The 13,499-nt window shown below is 49.3% G+C and overlaps 2 protein-coding genes across 11 annotated transcripts in view; one reads left to right on the top strand and one right to left on the bottom strand.

The window, feature by feature from the left end:
• Positions 1-13,499, top strand: part of LOC123771456 (fasciclin-2) — a 244,507-nt gene that overhangs the window by 115,206 nt on the left and 115,802 nt on the right. The window contains exon 1 of one of the 10 annotated variants that reach the window (XM_045763990.2): positions 8,843-9,093. The exons of the other annotated variants lie outside the window; for them this stretch is intronic. The gene's annotated coding sequence lies outside the window, so the exon portion shown is untranslated. Of the gene's footprint in view, positions 1-8,842; positions 9,094-13,499 lie in introns of those variants that run through there. 10 annotated transcript variants of the gene reach the window in all.
• LOC138357203 (uncharacterized) lies at positions 5,543-9,153 on the bottom strand. Its single transcript, XM_069313856.1, has 2 exons — positions 8,938-9,153; positions 5,543-6,367 (listed from the first exon to the last, which is right to left on the bottom strand). The coding sequence occupies exons 1-2, from the start codon at positions 9,151-9,153 to the stop codon at positions 5,543-5,545; spliced, it is 1,041 nt and encodes a 346-aa protein (XP_069169957.1).

Here is a 13,499-nt window from a genome sequence, read left to right as displayed (position 1 = left end):
CTCACAAAAGTGACGTTCTGTTCCGTTTTCTATTTGAGTCGTCCGGCTTACGCGCAGAGGTTATAAGAGGACACTTTACATTAACGTTTTTCATAACGTTTTGAAACTTTATGAGAATTTCCTGCCCACCTAACCTATCACAGGACCCTTAACTTACTGTTGTTGAAAAAAAAAATCCCACATTTATTTTAATTTTTTTTTCAATTTCAAATTACGCCCACAGGTATGTCGGCTCCTGTAGCCTACCTTGAGGTTACCTTGATGGCGTTTCGAGGAGTAATCTTCCTGTTGCCCGGTTGATCAAGTGTCATTTTTAGCAATTTTTAAGCCGTTTCAATAATTTAGATGTTTTATTGGGGGGATTATGGATGTGCAAGATGTTATTTGCACGCACGCTGGACCTGGATTGTACCTGGATGGGGTTCTGAGAGTTCTTCTACTCCCCAAACCTGACCCCAAGGCCAGGCTTGACTTGTGAGTGCTTGGTCCACCAGGCTGTTGCTTGGAGCGGCCCGCAGGCCCACATATACCTGGTTGATGGGGTTCTGGGAGTTCTTCTATTCCTCAAGCCTGCCCGAGGCCAGGCTTGACTTGTGAGTGCTTGGTCCACCAGGCTGTTGCTTGGAGCGGCCCGCAGGCCCACATATACCTGGTTGATGGGGTTCTGGGAGTTCTTCTACTGCCCAAGACCGGCCCGAGGCCAGGCTTGACTTGTGAGAGTTTGGTCCACCAGGCTGTTGCTTGGAGCGGCCCGCAGGCCCACATATACCTGGTTGATGGGGTTCTGGGAGTTGTTCTACTGCCCAAGCCCGGCCCGAGGCCAGGCTTGACTTGTGAGAGTTTGGTCCAACAGGCTGTTGCTTGGAGCGGCCCGCAAGGCCTACACCCACCACGGCACTTGAAAAAGTTCGTTTTCTCTTGAAGACGTCCTCGTTCCAGGAAGGCTTAGAGACCGGGCCACAGGGGTGTTGATCCTTGGAACCAGCCGTAAGGTAACCTCTGGTAGTTTCCTATACGGTATTTTGCTTCAGTATCTTGAGATGATTTCGGGGCTTAGTGTCCCCGCGGCCCGGTCCTCGACCAGGCCTCTACCTCCAGGAAGCAGCCCGTGATAGCTGACTAACCCCCAGGTACCTATTTACTGCTAGGTAACAGGGACATCGGGGTGACAGAAACTCTGCCCATCGTTTCTCTCCGGCGTCCGGGATCGAACCCAGGACCACAGGATCACGCGTCCAGTGTTCTGTGCAAACAGTAACAAACATACAAACAATATGTTTGCATAGGCCTCTTGTTTTTTTTTTTAATAATGGCCCGTGTTATGTATCCATTGTAAATATTAAAAATAGTGTGCGTGTGTGCGCGCGCGCTGGATGTACTCTCTAAACTTTAGCTCTCTGGAATGACTGTTTAGGCCTATGGCGCTGCTTTATAGGCTCTAGATTTGTCCTGAGAATAATTGTGTTTGTAAAATTTCGAGTTTTTGCCATTTTTATAATAATATTTAATAATGTTTTTGCCACCATTCAACTTTCAGAATTTGGTCTAAATTAACCATTTATTTGTTAGTAATTCCTATACGTGAGACAACTGTGGAAGTTTGTGAGATAATTGCGAAGTTAAGAACAAATCCACAAGGGCCGTGACGAGGATTCGAACCTGCGTCCGGGAGCATCCCAGACACGAATTCCAGGCATCCCAGACAGTGTTACGAAGTGTTTCCAGGACTGGACGGTAGAGCGACGGTCTCGCTTCATGCAGGTCGGCGTTCAATCCCCGACCGTCCAGAAGTGGTTGGGCACCATTCCTTCCCTCCGTCCCATCCCAAATCCTTATCCTGACCCCTTCCAAGTGCTATATAGTCGTAATGGCTTGGCGCTTTCCCCCTGATAGTTCCTTCCTTCCAGACAGAATATTCAAGTTAGAATAAATGAACACGTTGGGCGCCGGTCGGCCGAGCGGACAGCACGCTGGACTTGTGATCCTGTGGTCCTGGGTTCGATCCCAGGCGCCGGCGAGAAACAATGGGCAGAGTTTCTTTAACCCTATGCCCCTGTTACCTAGCGGTAAAATAGGTACCTGGGTGTTAGTCAGCTGTCACGGGCTGCTTCCTGGGGGTGGAGGCCTGGTCGAGGACCGGGCCGCGGGGACACTAAGCCCCGAAATCATCTCAAGATAACCTCAAGATAACGGTAAATATGTTGAGACATCCTTTTCAAGAAAGAAAAATGAGTGTAACATTTCTGGAGCCCATTTTATTTGTTGAGGCCAAACTGCGTTCTAAAAATCTCTCGACTAAATTGTTAAGCCTTCAATTATATGAATGGTTGTCTGCTCTGACTGTGGCTGGGGCCATGGTAGAGGAATTCCACTGTGTCTGGGGTTCGTGTGTCTGGGGTTCGTGTGTCTGGGGTTCGTGTGTCTGGGGTTCGTGTGTCTGGGGTTCGTGTGTCTGGGGTTCGTGTGTCTGGGGTTCGCGTGTCTGTGGCGTTCGTGTGTGTGGCGTTCGTGTGTGTGGCGTTCGTGTGTCTGTGGCGTTCGTGTGTCTGTGGCGTCCGTGTGTCTGTGGCGTCCGTATGTCTGTAGCGTCCGTGTGTCTGTGGCGTTCGTGTGTCTGTGGCGTTCGTGTGTCTGTGGCGTTCGTGTGTCTGTGGCGTCCGTGTGTCTGGCATCCGTGTGTCTGGCGTCCGTGTGTCTGGCGTCCGTGTGTCTGGCACGAGCGTCGGACAGAGAGGCGAGAGAGAGTGATCGCCAGGCGGTCGATCGCCAGGCTCCAGTCAGCCCGAGTGGGGGATGCAAAGGCTCCAGACATATGTACATCAAAAGTTGGGTACGGGAATATGTGGGTGTTTGTGTGGGGTTAAGTTGGTGTGGGTTATAACCCTGGTTTGTGCCTCGGAGAGGCTGCAGGATCCAATAAGTTCAGTTGAACTTCGGTTTCAACTCCTTTTGACCATGTCGTAGCTCAGTCGATTTAAGGCAGCGTCTGGGATGCTCTCGGACGCAGGTTCGAATCCTCGTCACGGCCCTTGTGGATTTGTTCATTTGATGCATCACGCAATTGTGATTTCTGTGTGTAATTTGTTCATTGTGTGGGGTTATAGAACCCGTCCCCCTTAAAGAACAACGGCGCATTGTAACGCATACTCTTCTCAAAGTCAAAAAATTGTCGTAGTAGAAAATGGCCGCGGAACGCGAAATTCTGTTTGGGTTCCTCTGGTGGGATAGTAGTTTAGGACACATTAGTACGCCATTTTCTTGACGCTGGGAAACCTTAGGACAGGCTGGTTTATAAGGGCTATGAGGTTGAGCTCCGGCTCTGGTCCCCTACTTCCAGGCCTTCAATCCGCTGGTATATATATATATAGGTTTCATTGTGTTTTCACTTGCGACACACTTCATGTTTAATTTCCTTAGCCTTGCCTAGTAACTCTTGCCTCTCATCTCTGGAACTAGTCTGGTGGCATACCTCTGAACGTTTCCCAAAATTTGTTGAGTGTTTAACGGATATCCTGTCGTGTTGCGTCGTGATGAAACACTCATCACTGACTTAAAATAACATTTGGCCTTTAGCAGGCAGAGGATGTGTCATGGGGTTTTCGGGAGAGTGTGGAGAGGTTCGTTCCGCCGAGCTGTGGTGGGTGGGTGGGTGTGTGTGTGTGTGTGTGTGTGTGTGTGTGTGTGTGTGTGTGTGTGTGTGTGTGTGTGTGTGTGTGTGTGTGTGTGTGTGTGTGTGTGTGTGTGTACTCACCTAGTTGTACTCACCTAGTTGTGTCTGCAGGATCGAGCATTGACTCTTGGATCCCGCCTTTCGAGCATCGGTTGTTTACAGCAATGACTCCTGTCCTATTTCCCTATCATACCTGGTTTTAAAATTATGAATAGTATTTGCTTCCACAACCTGTTCCTGAAGTGCATTCCATTTCCCCACTACTCTCACGCTAAAAGAAAACTTCCTAACATCTCTGTGACTCATCTGAGTTTCAAGCTTCCATCCATGTGTGTGTGTGTGTGTGTGTGTGTGTGTGTGTGTGTGTGTGTGTGTGTGTGTGTGTGTGTGTGTGTGTGTGTGTGGTTTTCTCCTATTTATGCTTGCAGGGGTTGAGCTCTGGCTCTTTGGTCCCGCCTCTCAACTGTCAATCAACTGGTGTACAGGTTCCTGAGCCTACTGGGCTCTATCATATCTACACTTGAAACTGTATGGAGTCAGCCTCCACCACATCGCCGCGTTGTGTGTGTGTGTGTGTGTGTGTGTGTGTGTGTGTGTGTGTGTGTGTGGTTTTCTCCTATTTATGCTTGCAGGGGTTGAGCTCTGGCTCTTTGGTCCCGCCTCTCAACTGTCAATCAACTGGTGTACAGGTTCCTGAGCCTATTGGGCTCTATCATATCTACACTTGAAACTGTGTATGGAGTCAGCCTCCACCACATCGCCACGTTGTGTGTGTGTGTGTGTGTGTGTGTGTGTGTGTGTGTGTGTGTGTGTGTGTGTGTGTGTGTGTGTGTGTGTGTGTGTGTGTGACTGGGTGTTTGTCATGTCTTTCTCAGTGGTGGTTAGTATGTGGGCTTGGCCACATACTACAGTCAGTCGTTTATCATGTTCGATGGCGTACAAGTCTGTGTACTTCACACCCTCTTCCTCCTCTCTCTCACTCTTCCTCCTCTCTCTCACCCTCTTCCTCCTCTCACACACTTCCCTCACCCTCTTTCACCCTCTCACACTCTCCCCTCGTTCATTTTTCTTCCCTAATCTTCGTTCTTACCCTGTATACCTTATCTTGCGTTGCGTTGATTCGGATAGGGGTCTTGTTGATGGTTTGGTCCACCAGGCTGTTGGACGCGGCTGCTCGCAGCCTGACGTATGAGTCACAGCCTGGTTGATCAGGTATCCTTTGGAGGTGTTTATCCAGTTCTCTCTTGAACACTGTGAGGGGTCGGCCAGTTATGTCCCTTATGTGTAGTGGAAGCGTGTTGAACAGTCTCGGGCCTCTGATGTTGATAGTTCTCTCTCAGAGTACCTGTTGCACCTCTACTCTTCAACGGGGGTATTCTGCACATCCTGCCATGCCTCCTGGTCTCATGTGGTGTTATTTCTGTGTGCAGGTTTGGGACCAGCTCCTCTACTATTTTCCACGTGTAATATGTCATATATTTTTCCATACTGATATTTCAAGCCATCCTCCTGTTTAGATAGTAAATTAAATTTTGCCCCGAGGGGCGAGTTTATTGGGCAGTCCTTATCCTGTGAGTGGACACACCGCCATAGCAGCATGTACAACACTCCCCAATAGGAAGAAAACCCGCTGGGTTGTTCATCTTGTTGTTTAGATAGTACTTTGTGTACCTTTGTGGACCATCGCACGTAATTGACAATTAGATAGTAGAATTTAGTACTATTCAGTTTAGAGCGAGTCCTTTAAAAATAAAGCTATAAACCCAATTTCAATATTCCAAGGCCTAATATAGCACATATATGTGCTATATTAGCACATATATGCCTAGGAAGGGTTATATACGCCTCTCTTCCTATATAGGCCTAGGAAGGTTAGGTTAAGGTTAGGCCATGCTCTGGACCTCCGCTGGAGGCTATATAGACGGTTAGATAGACATAGGAGATATAGTCGTTTAGATAGACATAGGCGATATAGTCGTTTAGATAGACATAGGAGATATAGTCGTTTAGATAGACATAGGAGATATAGTCGTTTAGATAGACATAGGAGATATAGTCGTTTAGATAGACATAGGAGATATAGTCGTTTAGATAGACATAGGAGATATAGTCGTTTAGATAGACATAGGAGATATAGTCGTTTAGATAGACATAGGAGATATAGTCGTTTAGATAGACATAGGAGATATAGTCGTTTAGATAGACATAGGAGATATAGTCGTTTAGATAGACATAGGAGATATAGTCGTTTAGATAGACATAGGAGATATAGTCGTTTAGATAGACATAGGAGATATAGTCGTTTAGATAGACATAGGAGATATAGTCGTTTAGATAGACATAGGAGATATAGTCGTTTAGATAGACATAGGAGATATAGTCGTTTAGATAGACATAGGAGATATAGTCGTTTAGATAGACATAGGAGATATAGTCGTTTAGATAGACATAGGAGATATAGTCGTTTAGATAGACATAGGAGATATAGTCGTTTAGATAGACATAGGAGATATAGTCGTTTAGATAGACATAGGAGATATAGTCGTTTAGATAGACATAGGAGATATAGTCGTTTAGATAGACATAGGAGATATAGTCGTTTAGATAGACATAGGAGATATAGTCGTTTAGATAGACATAGGAGATATAGTCGTTTAGATAGACATAGGCGATATAGATAGTTTCCTCCACCAACACCTAAGAAACCGCTTGCACTCTTGACACTTCTCTGGAGGTTTATATAACCTCTATATAAACATTTATATATATAACATATATGTTGTTTATATAAACAACTATAACGGTTTATTTTGTAATATTGTTCAACTCTAATTGCTTTTATAATTCATATACAATAGATGAAATGGGATTATAGCGGGTTTTCTTCCTATTGGGGAGTGTTGTACATTCTGCTATGGCGGTGTGTTCACTCACAGGATGAGTGACGCTGCCCAATACACTCGCCCCTCGGGGCAAAATTTAAAAAAATTTAAATTTAACAGCGTGTGACATTAAGTGAACCTCGCGTTGCTGTCTACACCACACTCCCTCGAACAGTCTGATGGGAGGGGAATGATGCCGGATAAGGCAACAGGAATAATGTGGGAGTTACGGGGCTCACCATAGCCCGTGCTACATGGGACACTTCGTTCTGAGTAGCTCAATCTGAAGCGACAGCGTGGGAGTGGTGGGGAGCAGGAATTGCGTGGGAGGAAGGTGGAAATATTGATGTGGGCGTTGTTTGTAGGGGAGAGGAGGAGGGGGTGGGGAAAAGGAGCAGGGGGTGGGGGGGGGAGATGAGCAGGGGGCAGGGAAAAGGCGCAGGGGCGGGGGGGAGATGGGCAGGGGGCGGGGAGAAGGAGCAGGGGGTCGGGGGGGGAGATGGGCAGGGGGCAGGGAAAAGGAGCAGGGGCGGGGAAAAGGAGCAGGGGGCGGGGGAAATGAAGATCATTGGTGGGGGAGAAGGAGCGGGAAAAAAATATTAGATTATCGAGGGGGGGGGGGAGGGGACTTTTTGTCCAATGGAATATGGGCCAACTAAGGGTTCTTAAATTAGATCAGGGACTTAAGTCCACCTGGTGTCACCCAGGTTGGGTGACTTTTCCGTCTCTCTCCCTCTTCCGTCTCTCCCTCTTCCGTCTCTCCCTCTTCCCTATTATCACCACCACCTTCCCTGTTTCTCTCTTTCTGTCCTGTGAGGTTTCTTCTTTCGTGGGGCCTTCCGTTTTCTTTGTGTCTCTCTTTAACGTTGGTTCTTTATATTTGGTTTTTCTCTCTCTCTTCTTCCCCCCCCCTTCCTTTTGTGTCTTAGTCGTCTCTTTAGTTGTGTTCCTCCACTCCTTTTGTGGACTTTGCCATCGCTCTCCTCTGAAAGCCCCCCCTCCTCCCTCCTCCCTCCCCCCTAAGTCTCCCCCCCCTCTCTCCCCTCTACTCCCCTCTCCCCCCTCTCTCTCTCTCCCTCCCCTTCTCTCTCTTCCCTCTCTCTCTTCCCCCTCTCTCTTTCCCCCCTCTCTTTCCCCCTCTCTCTCCCCTCCCCCTCTCTCCCCCCTCCCTTCCCTCCCTCCCTTGCTCCGCTTCCCACAAAACCTCTACTCTTTTCCGTTGTCCCCCTCTCCTCTCTTCCATTGCTCCCCTCTCTTCTCTTCACCCCCCTTTCCCCTCTCCCGCTCTTCCCCCTCACCGTCCACCACTCTCAGTTCTTCACCTGTCAGCTTAACATCACGGCCAGCTGTCACCGGGGATATTAAACACGAAATGACGGAGGAAACATGTTCTCACAATTCGGCTCATAAGTTACAGGTATCATATTGAAGCATCATGTGTCCGACTTCGATTTTGGTTGGTGACGCCGGACGCGGCTAGTTTTATTGTGCACCCCATACTCATCCTGTGAGCGGTAGCGCAAAAAAAAAGTATTACAGAGGGTACAAATGGTCTTTTGTCAGGCCTCATCTTAAATTATTACATAAATCATTTCATCTATCGTTCACACTTTATAGTTACATGTCGGCTAGTTACAGAGAATTCCGGATTCGAGGCGTGCCACAGAGAGAGAGGGAGAGAGGGAGAGGGAGAGAGAGGGAGAGGGAGAGAGAGGGAGGGAGAGAGAGAGGGAGAGAGGGAGAGGGAGAGGGAGGGAGAGAGAGGGAGAGGGAGGGAGAGAGAGGGAGAGGGAGGGGAGGGGGAGGGAGAGAGAGGGAGGGGGAGGGGGAGGGAGAGAGAGAGAGAGAGGGAGAGGGAGAGAGAGGGAGAGAGAGGGAGAGGGAGAGAGAGGGAGAGGGAGAGAGAGGGAGAGGGAGAGAGAGGGAGAGAGAGGGAGAGAGAGGGAGAGAGAGGGAGAGAGAGGGGGAGAGAGAGGGAGAGAGAGGGAGAGGGAGAGAGAGAGGGAGAGAGAGGGAGAGGGAGAGAGAGGGGGAGAGGGAGAGAGAGGGGGAGAGGGAGAGAGAGGGGGAGGGGGAGAGAGAGGGGGAGGGGGAGGGGGAGAGGGAGAGAGAGGGGGAGAGTGAGAGAGACAGACAGACACACACAGACAGAGCTAGCTAAGATGAGATCCAGCACCGACAGACAGACAGACGGAGGGACCCACCCTGAAAATCATTGTTGCGTTGACTCACTTCCTAGCGGCCGACGACACCAGCTTCCGGAGACGTTGCGTGAAGGACTCCTCAGAGTAGAGGCGGATGGATGAGCACAAGCGCTCTGACTGGTGTCGCGAATGGTCCTCTCTCTCTCTCTCACCCTCTCCCTAACTCACGTGGATTTGTTACGTTGGAGTGATTGATGTTGAGTGATACATTCGCAAGCTGTCCATCAAGGGTTTCCAGTTTGGCAGCGAAGGCCGTAGACCTGTCAACAGCGGCGATCGTATTCCAGCAACTTTCCAGGGAAGTCGCTGGATCAACTGCTACTGCCTCTTCTGCCTTGTGAGTTAATGGTTTTGTCTCTTGATTTGCTAATCTGATGGCTTGGCTGCTCTGCTTCATCAGTTATGCAGGTGCTCTGCTGTGTTGTTGATTTATGTGCTCTGCTGCCCTCTTTTGTGCGCTGCGGGTGATGTGTGCTCTGTTGGTCTCGTGATTTACGTGTTCTCTTGCCCCTGAAGATGATGATGATATAGATTCAGCTACTGGGAACAAACAGTTCCAAGTAGCACGGGCTATGGTGAGCCCGTAGTGGACTTAACTGGCACGGGCTATGGTGAGCCCGTAGTGGACTTAACTGGCACAGGAGCTGGGCTGTAATTGCCCTGATGACTGACGTGTTCATTTTATCTTGGTGACGTGAGCTTTACTGACATGCTGTTCCGTTCTCATGGTGTCTTAAAACAATGGTATCTTGGTGACTTATTTCTCCGCTAGCATGGTGACTCGCTTGATTCTGTAGCCTACCTGTTGTTAGTTTCTGGGATTGATGTCCCTGCGGCCCAGTCTCTGACCAAGTGTCTGTCAAGATCAGGGCTGGCGCTGTGGATGGTCTTGATGCTGCTGGAGTGGATGACGAGGCGGCCACACGAGGCCTCGTTCCAGGAAGCGCCCTTCTTAAGATTCCGTTCCAGAACACACCTCCCCCAACCTCCCAAGAGACATTCTTTCTCCAGATTTCGATCGAGGATAGAGGCTTTCCCAAGCTCCGTATTAGGCGTGAGGTTCCCCGTGTGGTGTTCCAGCAGAGAGTCCGTTCCAGCAGAGAGTCCGTTCCAGTAGAGAGTCCATTCCAGCAGAGACTGTTTACTTGGAGTTCATCCTTTGGGGAAGGTAGCAAACACAATTCTAATTATCAGTGAACATTGCACGTGTATTATACTGTTCCGTGTGTGCGTGTGTGCGTGTGTGTGTGTGTGTGTGTGTGTGTGTGTGTGTGTGTGTGTGTGTGTGTGTGTGTGTGTGTGTGTGTGTGTGTGTGTATGTGTGTGTCTGTGTGTGTGTGTGTGTACTCAACTATTTGTGCTTCCGGGGGGGGGGGGTTGAGCTCTGGCTCTTTGGCCCCGCCTCTCAACCGTCAATCAACTGGTGTACAGCTTCCTGAGATTCTCAAGCTCTATCATATCTACACTTGAAACTGCGTATGGAGTCAGCCTCCACCACATCACTGCCTAGTGCATTCCATTTACTAATTACGCTGACACTGAAAAAGTTCTTTCAATTGTCTAAGGGAGGGAGGGAGGGAGGGAGGGTGTAAGAGAGTGAGAGGGCGCTGGCTGAACCATTAATAACTTGAGAAAGAGTGACCAGCTCCTCAAGGAGGGAAGACTACCACCACCACAGCGGCCAGAGGTGCTGACAGTGACAGGTCGTCTTGAATGCGGGAGAGAGCCACGATGGGTGGTTGAAGGGTGGTAGGTGGGTGACGGAGGGTCGTTAATGTGGCGGGGAGGGGTCGTATGGTTGGAGGTGGGCTAGGAGAGTGGGGAGAGAGGGAGACAAAGATGGTGTCACAAGAGATGTGGTGCTGAAGATCAATAGGAGACATGTGCATTGCAGAAACATAACAATCTACTTTAATTAAATACAATACAATACAATACAATACAATTTTATACAATACAATTTTATTTAGGTAAGGTACATACATACAATAAATATTTAAAAGGACAAAAGGGCATTTTCCCTCCAATTAGATGGACTGGTTTCGTCGTAGGCACTTCACTCCAGCTCTATCCACATTGTGTGTGGATACTCCTGCCCCCCCCCTCCCTCCCTCTCTCCCCTCTTATATGTGAACACCCCTAACCTAATCGCCCCCTTATAGGTAGGACCACAAAGAGATCTACCTGTACCCCCGTCTGTGGTACCCCCAACAACACATTTACCACTACCACCCCCGGTGCAGCTACCACCACCACCACGGCCCCTCTCCCTGTCAATACCAGGGTGTGGTGGCCCTCAGGGGGTCCTAACGACCCTAGGGCCCCTCGCTGCCTTTGTTGTGGTGAGACGTCACAGTGTCCAGCCCTGACTCGGTTAACGAAGACCACCCCCCCCACCACACGAACCAAACAAGCCTATAGGCCTAAGGAAATTCATTGGAAAACGCACAACCTACTCAAAACCACAATTGTCTCATTTTGCTCACGTGGCTACAGAGACGGGAGAACGCTCCGCGTCAGTTCTGGTTAGTGTGTGTGTGTGTGTTTGGGGGCTGGTGGTTCAGGATGTAAGGGGGGGTAGGGGGGGTTGGGGGTATGTGGGGGGGGGTAGGGGGTGTGGTCAGTGTCGGCCGACTGTGGTTGGTTGGTTGGTTGCTTGCTAGTGTGAAGTCACACCCCAAAATACTGTCTCTCGGAGGATACATGCGCAGGCCAAGTCAAACTTTAGGGAAAAGTTATTTTGCTTTTTACGTGGATCAAGTTTTAGTTCTGGCGGAGGTGGGAGAACAGGTTCAGTTCTGGTGGACGAGGAAGAACAGGGTCAGGTTCAGTACAAGGTCTGATTGGTTACTTTGTTTATATAGGGGGAGGGGTATTTTTCTCCCTTTTTCCCCTCCCTCCCTCCCTCCCTCTCTTTCCCCTCCCTCCCTGCCAACCATTACCTGGGGAGGGACAGCGAGACAGGAAGCCTCACACCAGGGCCACCATTACCACGCTGGCGACAATACCAACCAAACCATGTGGAACGTGGTGGCCGAGGGGACGACCTGCCTTCCTCATTATGCGGGGACAAAGTGGTCCAGGTGAGGGGAGAACCCCCACACCACCCACATTTGAGGGGGAGCCTCACCACTCACATATGAGGGGGAACTCCACCACTCACATATGAGGGGGAACTCCACCACTCACATATGAGGGGAAACTCCACCACTCACATATGAGGGGGAACTCCACCACTCACATATGAGGGGGAACTCCACCACTCACATATGAGGGGGAACTCCACCACTCACATATGAGGGGGAACTCCACCACTCACATATGAGGGTTAACTCCACCACTCACATATGAGGGGGAACTCCACCACTCACATATGAGGGGGAACTCCACCACTCACATATGAGGGGGAAACCCAGCACCTACATATGAGGGGGAACTCCACCACTCACATATGAGGGGGAAACCCAGCACCTACATTTGAGGGGAAACTCCACCACCCAGACATGAGATAGAGCTGGTGAGTGTACACTGTTTGTGTAGAGGTAAACCAACAGAGGACTTTTGTTTGTTTTCTACCACAGACTTAGTCATTCTCTAACAATGATAACCAGTATATATATATATAAGTATATATATATAAGTATATATATAAGTATATATATAAGTATATAATCTGTTCTCCATGGACGGGGCTAGAGAAGAGATATACATCCCCCGTTATATCGTTATAGAGAGATGTTGGAGATGCTGTTATTGTTGGAGAATGGAAACTGGCGACTCTAGGACCATTCCCAACCATACGAACGATATGGGGGACTCTAGGACCATTCCCAACCATACGAACGATATGGGGGGACTCTAGGACCATTCCCAACCATACGAACGATATGGGGGGACTCTAGGACCATTCTCAACTATACGAACGATATGGGGGGACTCTAGGACCATTCCCAACCATACGAACGATATGGGGGGACTCTAGGACCATTCCCAACCATACGAACGATATGGGGGGACTCTAGGACCATTCTCAACTATACGAACGATATGGGGGACTCAAAGACCATTCCCAACCATACGAACGATATGGGGGGACTCTAGGACCATTCCCAACCATACGAACGATATGGGGGGACTCTAGGACCATTCCCAACCATACGAACGATATGGGGGGACTCTAGGACCATTCTCAACTATACGAACGATATGGGGGACTCAAAGACCATTCCCAACCATACGAACGATATGGGGGGACTCTAGGACCATTCCCAACCATACGAACGATATGGGGGACTCTAGGACCATTCCCAACCATACGAACGATATGGGGGGACTCTAGGACCATTCCCAACCATACGAACGATATGGGGGACTCTAGGACCATTCCCAACCATACGAACGATATGGGGGGACTCTAGGACCATTCCCAACCATACGAACGATATGGGGGACTCTAGGACCATTCTCAACCATACGAACGATATAGGGGACTCTAGGACCATTCCCAACCATACGAACGATATGGGGGACTCTAGGACCATTCCCAACCACACGAACGATATGGGGGACTCTAGGACCATTCCCAACCATACGAACGATATGGGGGACTCTAGGACCATTCCCAACCATACGAACGATATAGGGGACTCAAAGACCATTCCCAACCATACGAACGATATGGGGGACTCTAGGACCATTCCCAACCATACGAACGATATGGGGGACTCTAGGACCATTCCCAAC

The sequence above is a fragment of the Procambarus clarkii genome, chromosome 76, assembly GCF_040958095.1.
Source record: "Procambarus clarkii isolate CNS0578487 chromosome 76, FALCON_Pclarkii_2.0, whole genome shotgun sequence".
Lineage (NCBI taxonomy): Eukaryota > Metazoa > Arthropoda > Malacostraca > Decapoda > Cambaridae > Procambarus > Procambarus clarkii.
This window is presented reverse-complemented; position numbering and strand designations above follow the sequence as displayed.